At 48.5% G+C, this 14258-nt stretch overlaps 1 protein-coding gene across 2 annotated transcripts in view; it reads right to left on the bottom strand.

Annotated features, from left to right (window-relative positions):
• Positions 1-6324: 6324 nt before the first annotated feature.
• The window catches only part of IQGAP1 (IQ motif containing GTPase activating protein 1), a 61664-nt gene continuing 53730 nt past the window's right edge, over positions 6325-14258 (bottom strand). The window contains exons 38-40 of one of the 2 annotated variants that reach the window (XR_007890399.1): positions 13801-13909; positions 6713-11954; positions 6325-6610 (exon numbers count right to left, since the gene is read on the bottom strand). Coding sequence is in view for 1 of the 2 variants with exons in the window: in XM_051628127.1 (XP_051484087.1) it covers positions 11841-11954; positions 13801-13909 (223 nt within the window). In the remaining variant the exon portion in view is untranslated. Of the gene's footprint in view, positions 11955-13800; positions 13910-14258 lie in introns of both variants that reach the window. The other variant, XM_051628127.1, reaches the window with a different exon arrangement.

The raw sequence follows: 14258 nt of genomic DNA, 5'->3' as shown, positions 1-14258 counted from the left end.
CGCGCTTTGGACACAGGGTGGCAGCAGAGACCTCCGCGGGGGGGGGGGCGGGAGGAGAAACAGCAACAAAACGTCCCCACAAAAGCACCGAGCGGCAGCGCCCGGGTCATTGTCCCGCCCGGGCGCCAGGACCAGGGACCGCGCGGCGGTGCAGCCGCCGGGGCTGCCAGCGCGCGCTGCCCGCCCTCCGAGCGGAGCCGGCACCGGCGGGGCGGGGACACGCCCGAGGAGCCCGGGGCGAGCAGCCGGGGGGCAGGGACACGCATGCGCAGGCAGACACGGGACGGAGAGGGGGGAACGGGGGCACCGAGGCACCGCGTCAGCCCCGAGGCATTCCCGCCCACGCGCGGGGAGAGGGGCAGGAGCGAAAAAGCGGAAACTGCGGGAAAAAAACAAGAAGAAACGATGAAAATCGTAAAAAAGCCACTGCGCATGCGCCAACCGCGGCAGAAGCCGCCCGTTTTCATCACGTGAACTGCCTCGACCAATCAGCTCGCACGGGGCAGGCTTTACCACGTGTAACGCGGGCAGCCAATCACGTCCTGCTCCTCTGAGGCCTTAGGCGCCATTTTTCTGTGGGGCGCCGTCATATTTGTGTCGGGCATCCCACTTCTGCGCATGCGCGTCTCCTCTGTTGTAGTACGTGCCTCCGGCCAGGAGGGGGCAGCAGAGTCCGCTGTTACGCATGCGCAGAGTAATTTTCACTTTATCAAAGTCCTACCGCGCATGCGCCAATTTAACCGCTGCCGTACAGCGCTATTACGCATGCGCGGATCATTTCCGCCGTACAGGACACTACCAACTACGCATGCGCCTTCCGTCCACAACATAAATAAATAAAAACGAATTAAAAAAGTCCAAAAAACCACAAGCAAATGAAAAAACAGGCAAAACAGAACCTCTGCTAAGCTACAAAAGCACCGACCGGCAGCGCCCGGCGCCGGGACCAGAGACCGCGGCACCAGCTGGGGGGGACACGCTCGAGGAGCCCAGGGCGAGGCACCGAGACACCGCGTCAGCCCCGAGGCCTTCCCGCCTACGCGCGGGGAGAGGGGCCGGAGCGATAAAGCGTAAACTGCGGTAAAAAAAACAAGAAGAAACGAGGAAAATCGTAAAAAAGCTACTGCGCATGCGCGAACCGCGGCAGAAGCCGCCCCTTTTCGTCACGTGAACTGCCCCGACCAATCAGCTCGCAAGGGCAGTCTTTATCACGTGTAACGCAGGCAGCCAATCACGTCCTGCTCTTCTGAAGTCTTAGGCGCCATTTTTCTGCCGGGCGCCGCCATTTTTTTGCCGGGCACGCCACATCTGCGCATGCGTAGCTGCTCTGCTGCAGTACCGGGCTGCGGCCAGCAGGTGGCAGCAGATACCGCTGTTGCGCATGCGCACTTTGTTTTTCTTTCCTTAAGCTTTACAGCGCATGCGCTAGTTTTTCGACGCCGTACACCGCTGTTGCGCATGCGCGGACCATTTCCGCCGTACAGGGCTTTGCCTGTTGCGCATGCGCCTTTCTCAGCAACAAAAATATTTAAAAAAAAACAAATAAAAAAAGGCAAAAAAAAGCCAAGCAAATAAAATAACATGCCCGAATCGCGGCAGAACCCCACTCTTTTCGTCAAGCGAACTGCCCCGACCCATCAGCTCGCACGGGGCAGCCTTTAGCTCGTGTAGCGCAGGCAGCCAATCACGTCGTGCTCTCCTGAGGCCTCAGGCGCCATTTTCCTGCCAGGCTCCGCCATCTTGGGGCCGGGCACGCCACTCCCGCGCATGCGCGGCCCCTGCGCTGCAGCGCCCGCCTCCGGCCAGCAGGGGGCAGCAGAGACCGCTGCACAAGCGCTCCCGCCCGGCCGCGCCGCAGCCGCAGCCCCGCGCTGCGAGCCCGGGGAGCAAAGAGCTGCTGAAGAATGAACCGCCCGCGCTAAGAGCCGCATCCCAACACACCCAACGCACAAACACCGCAACCCACAGCCCTGCGGAGCTACAGCAACGCACATCGGCAGCGCCCTGGTTATTGTCCTTTCCCGCGCCTCACAAGAAGACACACCGAGTAAAATACTACCTTCACAGTACTTGGCTTCCCTTTTACATTCGTTCAACCTGCAAGGCTCTGAATTTGTGCCGTTCCAGTCCCTGTCTCCGAAACTTGCTATTCGGCTTTTTTTTAATTTATTCATTATTTGCACCATGAGGAGGGACGTCTGCCCAGCTGCAGGGCCCAGAGGGAGATGCTGCCGACCCGCCAGGGAAACTCGCGGTTCGCAGCAAGGCAGAAGTAACGCACAAACAGCTGCCCGTCTTTCCCCACATTTAGAACACACACGTAACTGTTTGTCTACACCTCCTGAATTATCTGCTACAATGATGGAGCAGTGACAAACACTGCAAGACAGTTTGTAGATTATACATTTATGTTTCATTTATGATAGAAAAATCAGTGAGATAAGAGATTTCACCTATAGCTTTGATTCTGAGGGGGGGGGGGAGCAAAACAAAACAAAAAAAATAAACAATACCCGCTGCATTATTTTGTAGTATTTGTTTGTGAGATAATCCGTCCCGGGCCAATGCTCACCTGCTTCTGAAAGTTGTCCCCTCCAGACAGAAAAAGAATAGAGCTGAGAGGAATGTGACATTAACCCTAACAGGCCGGGGGAAATCGGACCGTCTGGCTTCAGGCTGGCTCCAATTAGGATTATAATCACCAAAAAGATGGAAATCATTGCCAAACAGTGGTTAGAAATGTGATAAATACGATTAGAGCTCACGAGGAAAAAACACAAGGTTGTCAACAGAGGCTGAACGACACCCCAGCCATTACTGGCAAAGTCTTATAAAATATAGAGGGATGGCTAGGGAATGCCACATGGATTGACCGGGGCTGGGCATGGGGCTGCGGGACCGCCTTGTCATCACCTCCTTCCAGACAGCTCAGCCACGCAAGAGGTGCTGCCCGGGGCATGTACAGTCAGATGTCTATGCAAAAAAATATTATCTTCCTAGCTATGGCAACACAGCTGTTACACGAATAGGGCATGAATCAAACATTGATCTGCACGTGCTTTTAAAACATCAGCTTTGACCTTTTTGGAAAAGGATTTTGAAGGGGTGCAAGTAGCACGCGGGTTTCTGAACGAAAACCTGAAATCCCTGATTGTCATCGCTGCGTTCAAAGGCTTTGACTCTTGAAGCAGTTTATGTCGCCAGCTGCAATGTTAGACATCCAGAGCTTGAAACCAGATTTCCTCACCAAGTGTTTCATCAGCTTAAAAACAAGGGTACAGGAAAGGCTTTAAAGCGTCCTGAATGAAAGGGGCCGTAACATACGGTGTGACACACAGTTCGAACCCAAACGGAACAGGGGACTCGAGCCCCGAACCAAACCCCAAAAGAGCGCCTTCGCCTTACCAGGGAACTTGCTCCGAGCTCTTCGGTTCGGGAGTCAGAGATTCTTCCCGAAAATCCCTCGCTGCCGGCTGGAGATGCTGCGATTCCCCGGATCCCTCGAGGTGCAGGAGCGCGGTCCCGTCTGGGTCGCCAAAGTACAATCCGTAAAATCCGGTGGCAGAAAGAACCCTCCAGCGCTTCGCTTGAGGTCCAAAGGCAGTCGTACCCCGCTTGTCACCTATTCTCACAGCCTCGCCCCCCGCAGCCGTTCCTGTTTGCAGGTTTCAGCTCAAAGGCAACACCCTATTTCTGAGAATAAACCTAGGCGTCTGCAATGCCTTTTGTTTTACCCCGCCAGGCTTACCTCATTAGGCGAGTGTAATTGCCGAAAAAGAGCTCGCCGAGGTTTCCTGATAGGTTTATTGCCAACAGCAGGAAAAGGGTCAGAACCTGCTTCATAGGTTCTGCGACGTTTGATCAAGTGTGCACAAAACAAAACCTGGCCATCCTGTACACGATCCTCACGAAGTGCCTCAAAAAGTGCAGCCTGATGTCAGCCGGGCTGCAGAGAAACGCGAGCTGCCGTTTAACCCCCGCGCCGGGAGCTCTGCGGGGTCTTGCAGAGCCCTCAGCAAAGGGCTCGTTTGCAGCGCTCGGTGCCCGGGAACCGGCTGCCCCAAAGTCCCGAGGGGCTCGTTGGTTTGATCGCTCATTGTTTTCTCCCCCCCGGGCTGGGCCGATGGCGCCAGGGAGGTGCTGGTTTGTCTGGCTGTGCTGCTGGGGGGGGGGGGTCTCTCCCGGAGCAGCCCCTCCCGGAGCCCCCCGGCCGCGGGGTGTGCGGGGGCAGCCGGGACCCTCGGCCCGGCCGTGCCGACCCCTGGGGAGCGGCAGCTGAAATTAACTGCATTTCGTTCAGGTGCCTTCTGCAATGTGGAACAGACCCAGCCCCTGCACCGCTCCGTGCTCTGGGAGCTGCTTTTCCCAGCGCTTCCCTGCGGGACGGGTGTCGGCAGCCGCCCCTGCCCGCAGCTGTGCCTGCAGTGCACAGCCCCCTGCCCGCCGAGGGCAGCCCAAGCCTGGAGTAAAAACTCGACAGTTCCAGTGTTTCATAACATTCTGAAGATGATCGCTGTAAGGGTCAAAAAGAATTAGATCACCGAAAGAGTTCTTGCCTGACTCCAAGTCATCTCCCAGATACTGACTGGCATAATGATTCTGTTTGCATCCTGGAGTCATGTACTTAAATAAATTGTGAATGAAACTGTCAGTAAGTTTGTGACACCCTTTCCAAGACACCAGGGGAAACACGGTTCCCTTCTGGTTCCTTTACTGCCTCTTAGCAGTGTGAAAACCCTGCAGCAGGACCTTGCTGTGCCCTTTGGGAGCAGCTGCCAAGTTACTGGGCATCTTCAGAAATGAAAGCACTAGAGAGTGAAGAAATCTGTATCACTATTTGGAGTTGCAGTGTATAAAGGGAAACGGGAAAATAATCAGGCAGTTCAGAGCTGGCTGTTTTCCAGATTTGCCCTGCACTGAACAGGGCCTGCTGCTTGTTGCAAACGTGTGTGCATGGAGGAGTTGTAGAGAAGGATAAACATGTTTGTTGTGAAACCACCAGGGTTTCTAAAACCGGCTGTTCAGCCACTACACCCAGAGGCACCTCTGGGTGCTCACAGCCCTCACTGGGAGTTGCCTTTGGATGGAGAAGTCACCTGTCAGAGGCTGGTGTAACAGCAGCCCACCTAATCGGTCTAGGTGGTTTAATTTTACCATTGACTTTATATCATTTAAAGAAACTGCATTTATTTAAACCAAACCTGGCTCAGGAGCTCCCTGTGCTGTAAAAATTGTTGGAAGCTGGGAAAGTACTCAGAAGAGGCCTGTGTTCCCACACTTTCTTAACTTCTCTTAAGGCATTAACTTGAGCCCTTGCCAGAGACAGATGGGATGAAGCTTTGAGACAAACCCTCACAGATGCTTTTCTGGGGCTCTCGGTAAGGATGGGTGATTTCTGTGTACTACTGAAGTCTCTAGATTTGAAGCTCTTAACCTAAACACTTCAGAAAGGCTTCAGGTCTGCCTGCTTAGGATCATGACACACAACTATCAAAGTATTTCATCCTTGCTGTTTGGACAGAAGAAAGGACCATTTGAAGTGCAAGCTGGAACGTGTCCATGACTTCAAGTCTCTTCTAGAATCTATTGATACTCCTCTATAACATCCTGGAAATAAGCTCCTGAATCTATCTGTGTTGCATGAGGAGTTTGCTAAGGTAAATGAGGATTGGGTTAGGGATCAGCTGAGTAATCTGGACATCCATAAATCGACGGGTCCGGATGGAATGCATCCAAGGGTGCTGAGGGAGCTGGTGGAGGTCATTGCTAGTCCACTCTCCATCTTCGGTAAGTCATGGGTAACAGGAGAGGTGCCTGAGGACTGGAGGATAGCAAATGTCACTCCAGTCTACAAGAAGGGCAAGAAGGAGGACCCGGGTAACTATAGACCGGTCAGCCTCACCTCCATCCCTGGAAAGGTGATGGAACAACTTGTCCTTGGCACTATCTCTAGGCATATCAAGGACATGGGGGTCATCAAGAGCAGTCAACATGGTTTTACCAAGGGTAAGTCATGTTTGACTAACCTTATAGCCTTCTATGAGGAAATTACTAGGTGGATAGATGATGGTAGAGCGGTAGATGTGGTCTATCTTGATTTCAGTAAAGCATTTGACACCGTCTCCCACAGCATCCTTGTGTCCGTGACTTCAAGTCTCTTTTGGAATCTATTGATACTCCTCTATAACATCCTGGAAATAAGCTCCTGAATCTAACTGTGTTGCATGAAAAAGTCTTTTGCACCTGCTGCTTCCCCAGAAAGGCTCAAGGGACAGACTATTTCCCCTCTATGGCTATGACCTTGTATGCATCCCTGAGGAGGCCGGGGGGCAACATCAGTGTTTTTATTTGGATAGAAAAAAAGTTTCAAGAGAAAAACCACGTTACAGAACGTGATGAGCCCACAGAGGTTTTGGCAACAGGACCTGGCAGTGTGGCAGCAGCCACTGCCCATGGCCAAGTCCTCCTCCCCTGGCACCTGCTGCCTCCTGCCAGCACTTGTGCAGCCACAGCTCAGGGCCCTGGTGGCACCAGCCACCCCTCCAGCAGATCCTACCCCACATCCCGTGCTTGGTGGAACGTCATCAGCATTTGCTGTCAGGAACAAGCACTGAAAAAACCCCAAAGTAATACCAGGTGACAACTTAATTGATTGCCAAGTCAAATAGATTTGGGATGGTTAAAAGAGACACATCTAAGCCACCACCCCCACCTGCTTCCCAGGCTCCACTTCACTCCATCATTACCCATCCCTCTATGTCCTCCCCACTGAGTGGCACACAGGGCTGGGGAACGGGGCTGGGGGTCAGTTCAGAACACTTTGCCTCTGCTGCTCCTTCCTCTTCGTGCTCTTCCCTTTCTCCAGCATGGATCTGTTCCCCAGGAATACAGCCTTTCACAAACTGCTCCGGCGTGGCTCCTTCCAATGGGCTGCACTCCTTCCCAAACTGCTCCAGCACAGATTCCCCCTTCTGATTTTTATATTGGAGAGGGAAGGAGAGTTCCAAGTGCTCTGGAGTCAGTGTCTGGTGATGGAATTGCCCTCCACTGCCAAGGGAAGCATTTACATGATGTTAGCTGTGGACAGACCTTTGCCTTGCAAACCTCCTTTATCACAGCAGCTCTGGGCACTGGCTCTGTGGGGGTTAAAGCTCAGATGGAAATCCTGGCTCCCCACCGGTTCCCCCAATCCTCCCCCAGAAGCAAGAAGTGGATTTCTGTAGGTCCTGGGTGAAACACTCGGGGACACAGGATCTGCCATCAGCTCGGGTAAAATGAAATACCCCTGAGATGTGACAGGTCCAATCTCCTTGTCCAGTGCCCCCAAGACAGGTCAGGAACATCTATAGGAAAACATTTCCGCAAAACAGGAAAAGAACCTCCCTGGAGTAAGGCAATGGATCTGTATTTGGAGACTTCCTTGTATTATTTGACTTTTTATGGACTTCAGTGAAACTTTGCCAACTAAAGATCATCAGAGTGAGCCATAGCTGATGTGCATTAAAAAAACCACAAACGAACAAAAAATTCAATAAACCAAATTAACACCACCACCACAAAAAAAAACCCAGCTTGGTTTCACTTTTTTAGTTTCCACAAGTGAGGAGAAAACACAACTGGCTGTTGGTGACTGGGACCAGAGGGTCCAGCTGTTCACCTCATGCACTGATGACCAGACATGTCCTTTTCTCTGTCCCTGAAAAAGGGAACACTGGAAGTGCAGATTTCTGCAGTGTTTATGCTCCCGGTTTAGGACATTGAAGAACCCAGCAGCCTCAACAGGTTCTCCCTGCGGGCCTTATTGATCTGAGCAAAAGGACTTGAAATACTTGGAGAGCTGTTACTCTAAGAAAGAAAAGAACAGTTGAAGATTTCTTGATGTATCCTCTTTGTCATTTAAACCATTTGCCAGGGGCTCCTGCATCTGTAATTTCTGAGAGCATTGTTGGGCTGTCCTCAAAAAAAGAGCCACAGCTCTTGCTGCCCTTATCACCTACTTGTGATTCTATGTTGAGATTTCTCTCCTAGAAGTAAAACAAAGGTATTTTTTAGTAGTGAGACAGCCACACCTTGCCCGAATTCTTTCAGGCCTCTCAGAACAACCCCCCTGGGGTGCACTCAGGCTGCAAGTCAACTTATCTGTGTTTTCCTGATAAATCTGGCTGTGCAGTAAACTTCTTGGGTTTGGGGAAAGACCATGTATGGGGCAGTTACGAGTCTGATACTGCCGATACTGCAGGCATCTTCCAGGAATCCATCCGTTGAGATGCTAATGATGGATCAGGAGTTCTGGTTAAAAAACAAACAAACAAAACCAAAACAGAACAAAAAACCCTGGAATTTAGGACTGAATGATACTTATAGAGATACCTGCTGCAGTTTTCCTTCCCGGGACATGTTTTTAACAGGCGACAGACACAGTTTAGCTTTGCCTCATCAGATCACTCTAAGGATGTCACTGTGAAGAAGAAAGATCTGCCAAATAATGACCAGCTGTTTCACTGGCACAGTCTTTCAGACAGTACAGCACCACATGTCCAGATCAGCCTGCCGGGTAGAAATTAGTCTTTTATCTTTGATCTGGTCCATGTGCATACTATACACAGAAAGTAAAGCAAATCAAATGCCTCCCTCCTTTGTGCCGTTTTTATTCTTGCCTAATTGGCTTAGTTTCAATTCACATCTTCAAGATGTAACTATTTATTCCTGCTATTTCAAGTTTTAGACCTAACTAGGGCACTTTTGTGTACATTGAATAGGCCACTAAGATCTGTCAGGCTATTTCAGCAGGGAGGGCTGGGAATTTTCCAAAGTGAGGGAAGCAGGGATGGAGAGCTAGAAAGAAACTTTCAAAAGCAATGAGGTATAATAAATGTAGGCAATAACGAAAAAAACCACCAAACAAACAAAAAAGCAATCAAACAACCAACAACAAAAAACCAAGCCAAATAAAACAAACAACAAAAAACACACACAAAAAAGAAGGAACAGAGAGCCTCATAGGAAACTGGTGTGTCTAACTTCAGCTGGCAACTGCTGCTCACCAAGCCATTCTATCTCTGCCCCTCCTCAAGAGACCTGTGCAGAAAATACAACATAAAGGGTTATCGGGCAAGAACAACAGTATCACTCATCAGTTACTGTCAGAGACAAACCAGATTCAACTTGGGGAAATTAATTTATTATCAATAAAAATCAGAGTGGCATAGTGAGAAATAACCACAAATCTAAAAAACACCTTCCCCCATGCCTCTTTTATCCTGGGCTCATCTTCATTCCCGACCTCTCTCCACCCCCAGCCAGTGCAGGGAGACAGGGTACAGGAGCTGCGTGCGGTCTGTTCATCCTGTGTCTACTGTTCCTTCTTGCTCACCTCCTTCTCCTCCAGTGTGAGGTCCCTCCCACAGGGCCACAGGTGCTTCCAAGAAACCTGCTCTAGCACAGGCTCTCCACCAGATCACAGCTTCCTTCAGGCTCATCTGTGGGGTCAGATTCACAGGCTGCAGGTGGGTTTCTGCTCCACTGTGGACCTCCATAGGCTCTAGGGGGACAACCTGCATCACCATGGTCTTCACCACAAGCTGCAGAGGAATCTCTTCTCTGTTGCCTGGAGCACCTCCTTCACTGACCTTGATGTCTGCAGGGCTGTTTCACACTCACATTTTCTCTACAACAGCTTCTGCAAAGCACTTTTTAGCCCTTCTTAAATATGTCATGACAGGCACTACCATGTTGCTGGTGGGCTCAGCTTTGACTAATAGCTCATCTCTCCTGGAGCTCAAACTGGCTGTGTTCAACATGGTGGCAACTCCTGGTGTCTCCTCAGAGAACCCACCCCTACCCAACCCTTGCTCCAGCTAACAAAACCTTGCCACCCTGCTCATGGGTAGCAGTGCCTGCTGCTGCAACACTGTGCCCAGGGCCCAGCGTGTTCGTGGCTGCTGCCTGCAGTCAGTTCACACAACACCCATGGGGACAAAGGACTTCTTACTTAGGTGTGAGCTGCAGAGGCAAATTTTACCAGGAAAGAAAGAGGACACACTTTATAATGTAGCTGCTCCTTGGTAACTACAGTGTTGTTAATGGAGTAAGCAAAACTAAACCATAATTATAAAATTCATATAATTAAGTGCAGAGATTTTATCTTTTAATAGAACTTTTCCTTTAATTAAAAAAAAGACAAAAAGCCTCCATGATTCCATACTGTTGCTCAGCTAAAATAGAATAATAGATTTGTTTTGGTTGGAAAAGACCTTTAAGATCATCCAGTCCAACCATTCCCCCAGCCCTGCCAAGGCCACCACTGGCCCATGTCCCTCAGCACCACATCTACATGTCTTTGAAATCCCTCCAGGGATGGGGACTCCACCCCTGCCCTGGGCAGCCTGGGCCAGGGCCTGGCAATGCTTTGGGGAAGAAATTGTTTGTAATATCCAAACTAAACCTCCTCTGGGCACCTTGAGACCATTCTCTCTCGTTCTATTGCTTGTTACCCCGGGGAATGGACCAACCTCCTCACTCCAACCTCCTCTCAGGCAGTTGCAGAAAATGAGGTCTCCCCTCGGCCTCCTTTTCTCCAGGCTGAACACAGCCAGTTCCCTCAGCCACTCCTCCTAAGACTTGTTCTCTAGACCCTTCACTTGGTCATAGAACACCACAAATGACCTGTGAATAACTTGATATTTGCAATTAAGATATATGTCCATTTTTTAAAAAGAAAAACATTAAGCAGGAGAGCTGGAGCAACTGATGAATTTTAAGGTCAGATTTTTTTTTGAAGAGTCTCTGCATTTTTATTGGATATAGCAGAACAACCAGCACCAAAACCATGGTGAAAAAGCCCCAATAAAGTAGTAAAAGAAACGGGTACTTAAGTATAGCTAGAAAAATTTAACTTTTTACAAGTTAAGATAGTCTTCTTCCTTTGACAAGTCTGCAGGTAGAGCCTAACATTCATTGTATCAGATATATATATAGAACACTGCTCTAAACTGGAAAAAAATGTTTTTTACATTTCAAATGCTTTGCAAGCAACAATAAAAGTTAATATGTCTCAAGAAATTTTTAAAGTTTCCCTCCCCTTCCCCAAAAGGCTTTTTCAATTTGTAAGCACTAGTAAATACATTCCACAGTCCCTCTACTTAAGGGGACATCTAAATTATTACAGCGTGATAAACAGTAACAAATCAAGAAAAAAAGAGACACTAAAGCTTCTCTATGTGGCTATAGCACATAATCATGAATAGTTCAGCAACCATTAGGACACCTACTGATTCCCCAAGACCACAGAGGTTCTCTTTTGGGAATCAACCATTGCCGCCACGACCACAAGCTTGCAAACAAACGGGTAACCTGGACCTTGTCCATTTTTTATTTTGGTCATTGCTGTCAGAGAATAATTGGAGTCCGAATACAATCTGCAACCCTTTTCTGCTTTCAGAAAGATGCAAACTGACTGCTGTACAGTGCCATCTTTCTCTCCACACAGGTTAACAAGAATTCAAGCTTCACGAAGCACACAATTAGGCAAATAAAGCATCCAGATGCCCTAAGCATACTCTAATATTAGTTTAAACCCCAGCGCCATATAAAAATACATTCTAAATTAACTGCTTTTCAGAGAACCTTCAAAGTTGAAGATAAAGATTATAAATAAACCAACTCCCTGCAGACTCAATCAGGGCTGTCAATTCACAAGAGGTTCTTAGTCCTCCTTCATGATACATTTGATATATTTTAGCACAGCAGGGGCATATACTGATACATAGCTATGTCATTAGAAGTTGTATGTGCAGGTATCTATTCATCTCCCCTTTCAGAGACTTGCTGGCAGAGGCTGGTTATTTTCCATAAAATTTCTTATTCAGAAGAAAGATTAAAAGGTTGACATTCACTTTTGCTCTGTCAAACAACTTCATGACTGCAACGCCTTCGTACTGCAGCTGCAAAAGATCCTGCCAAAGAGAACACCTTTATGAGCACAAAATCCTCAAAAGCTTATAGAGAATATACAAGACCCTGTGGTACAGCAGTTTTTGAGGAATATCTATCACAAAGCACATGGCACAAGATAGAAAAATCAGACTTGTTCAAGAGCAGCTCATCCCACATGAAAAATGAAGTTGCTGTAAGGCATTTAAGATCTTATTTATTAAAAATTATAATTACAAAGGAAGACAGAAGACCATTCTAAGAAAGCCAAACTTCAGATCTACCCATCTCCAGGCTTTTCATTTGCACAGTAGCCATTAAGGTGTTGTAAAGGTTAGAAAAGGTCTTAATTATCACAGGTGTCAGTGAGGTGGTTTACAGCACTGCAATTTAGGGCAGAGAAAGAAATGGCCTCTCTGGTAGGACTATGTACCTGTGCTGACTGGGTCTTTTGGACACTGTTCCAGTTAGATGTTGCTCTTGTCAGCAGTGCACTGACAGAGCAATAGAACTCCTTGCACTGATCTGTCTCAGCAATCAGCTTCTTTCAGCAAGCCTGCTCTTGAACAATACATACTGGGTAAGGTGCTTGGGTAGTGCTACTGCAGGGAAATGGTGTGCATGTCCCTAAATCCCAATCTGGTTCATGCAGCTGTCCAGCCTGGGTGATGCTGGAGAGTAAACAATCATAAAGCCACTTGTGCGGCTCTCTGTAACAATCCTGGCAATGGCAATGCAAGACTTTTTAACTGATGCCACTGTTAATACTATACTTGGATGACCAAGGGCCATTCCCTTGGTGCTGTCCTCTCAGAACACGTGCTTTGCCTGCAAAGCAGTGCTACAAAGGCATAGTGGTGCAGCAACATGTGCCCCAGGACCAAGTGACCTTGAACGGGCCCTATGAACCAAGAAGTTCATGACCAGGTTGGACAGATTAGGAACAGACTGGAGCAGGGGAGATCTCTGAGCACAGGAACAGCCCGCACAAGGCAGCTGTCCTTCCTGCAGGCAGGAACGGCACGGACGTACCTCAGTGCAGGGTGCTCCTGCACACAGCCTGTTCCGAGACCTCTGGGGCATCCATGATGAACAAACCTAACCATGCCTAAGTTGTGTGGTGAGTGGGCAGGGACAGAAGTGGAAGAAGGGAACACAGACACCAAGCATAACTACTGGCTTGGGAGGAAGAACAGGGACCCATTTAGGGAAAGGTCAGAGTCTTCGTTTAGCCCATATCTGGGGCTAAACTGAAGCAGTTGCTCCCTCACACAATGACCCCTCCCCAAGCTGAGAAAGGGAACTGGGGAGAGAAGCCCCGTGGGATGAAATATAAACAGATGTAATGAAACACCAAAACTAATACTCAGGGCTACTAATGGTAATTCTGCGATTCTGTCCCAGTGAAACCAGGACACCCAGTCAGTTTGCCTGCTCCAACAGCCTGGCCTAAGTAAAGATTGAGGACTTCTAAGAACTGTAAGGCTAACAAAACCCTTAAGTGCAGAGTGGCAGAAAGGAAACCCAACACCTGATGAGCAGCTGAAACCACCACACCTAAGCCCAGCTGACCCACAGGCTCCTGATCTCTCTGTTGTAGCAGCAGTTGTTGAAAATGCACATGTTCATTTTGTGTGTGTACATGTAAGTGTACATGTAAGAACACCGAATTACATCAGGTTTTCATTATTAAAGAAACAAAATTAGTCTGAATCCCCCATTTGTGCTGGATCTGTTTCATCTGTCACAAAAGGGTTGTTTTTCAGAGCATTTTTCAGACCATTCAGGCAGAAAACATGTCATTATTATTTTGATAAAGAGTCTGGCAAGCAGGACTTGTATGCCACTATTAAGTAGGATAGTTCTTACCTGATAATGTAACATAAAGGTTTCCATCTGTACCCCCATGAATTTTGCTTTTACCTCGAAATCTCCTACTTCTTCTGTTGGACTGATTTCAAATATCACGTTTTTGAACCTACAGTTAGAAAAATGAAAAACCACAGTTTGTTACTAACACATAATTCCCACTGAAACAGGGAGAGAATATATGAGATGAAATCTGACGATCAGTTGTGCTGCACATCCATGCCTCATTTAGTGCACGAAGTACAAATTATGATTCAGGATTGAAAAAAAAAAAAATCTAGTAATAGGCAGATTCTCTATATTCCACAGAAGATATACCAAGTTCTCCAGGCTAGCAAACTGCAGCTGGACAAACTCAAGCTAGCATTGCTATTTTTCAAATGTGAGAGCTATTAACCATGGTAGCAATTCACCCAAGGAGGTGCTTTTCCATGACCGCGGGGTTGACAGGGAAGGGT

Source organism: Apus apus, chromosome 10 (assembly GCF_020740795.1).
Source record: "Apus apus isolate bApuApu2 chromosome 10, bApuApu2.pri.cur, whole genome shotgun sequence".
Lineage (NCBI taxonomy): Eukaryota > Metazoa > Chordata > Aves > Apodiformes > Apodidae > Apus > Apus apus.
The sequence above is the reverse complement of the archived record's forward strand: the minus strand, read 5'-3'. Positions and strand labels throughout refer to the sequence as shown.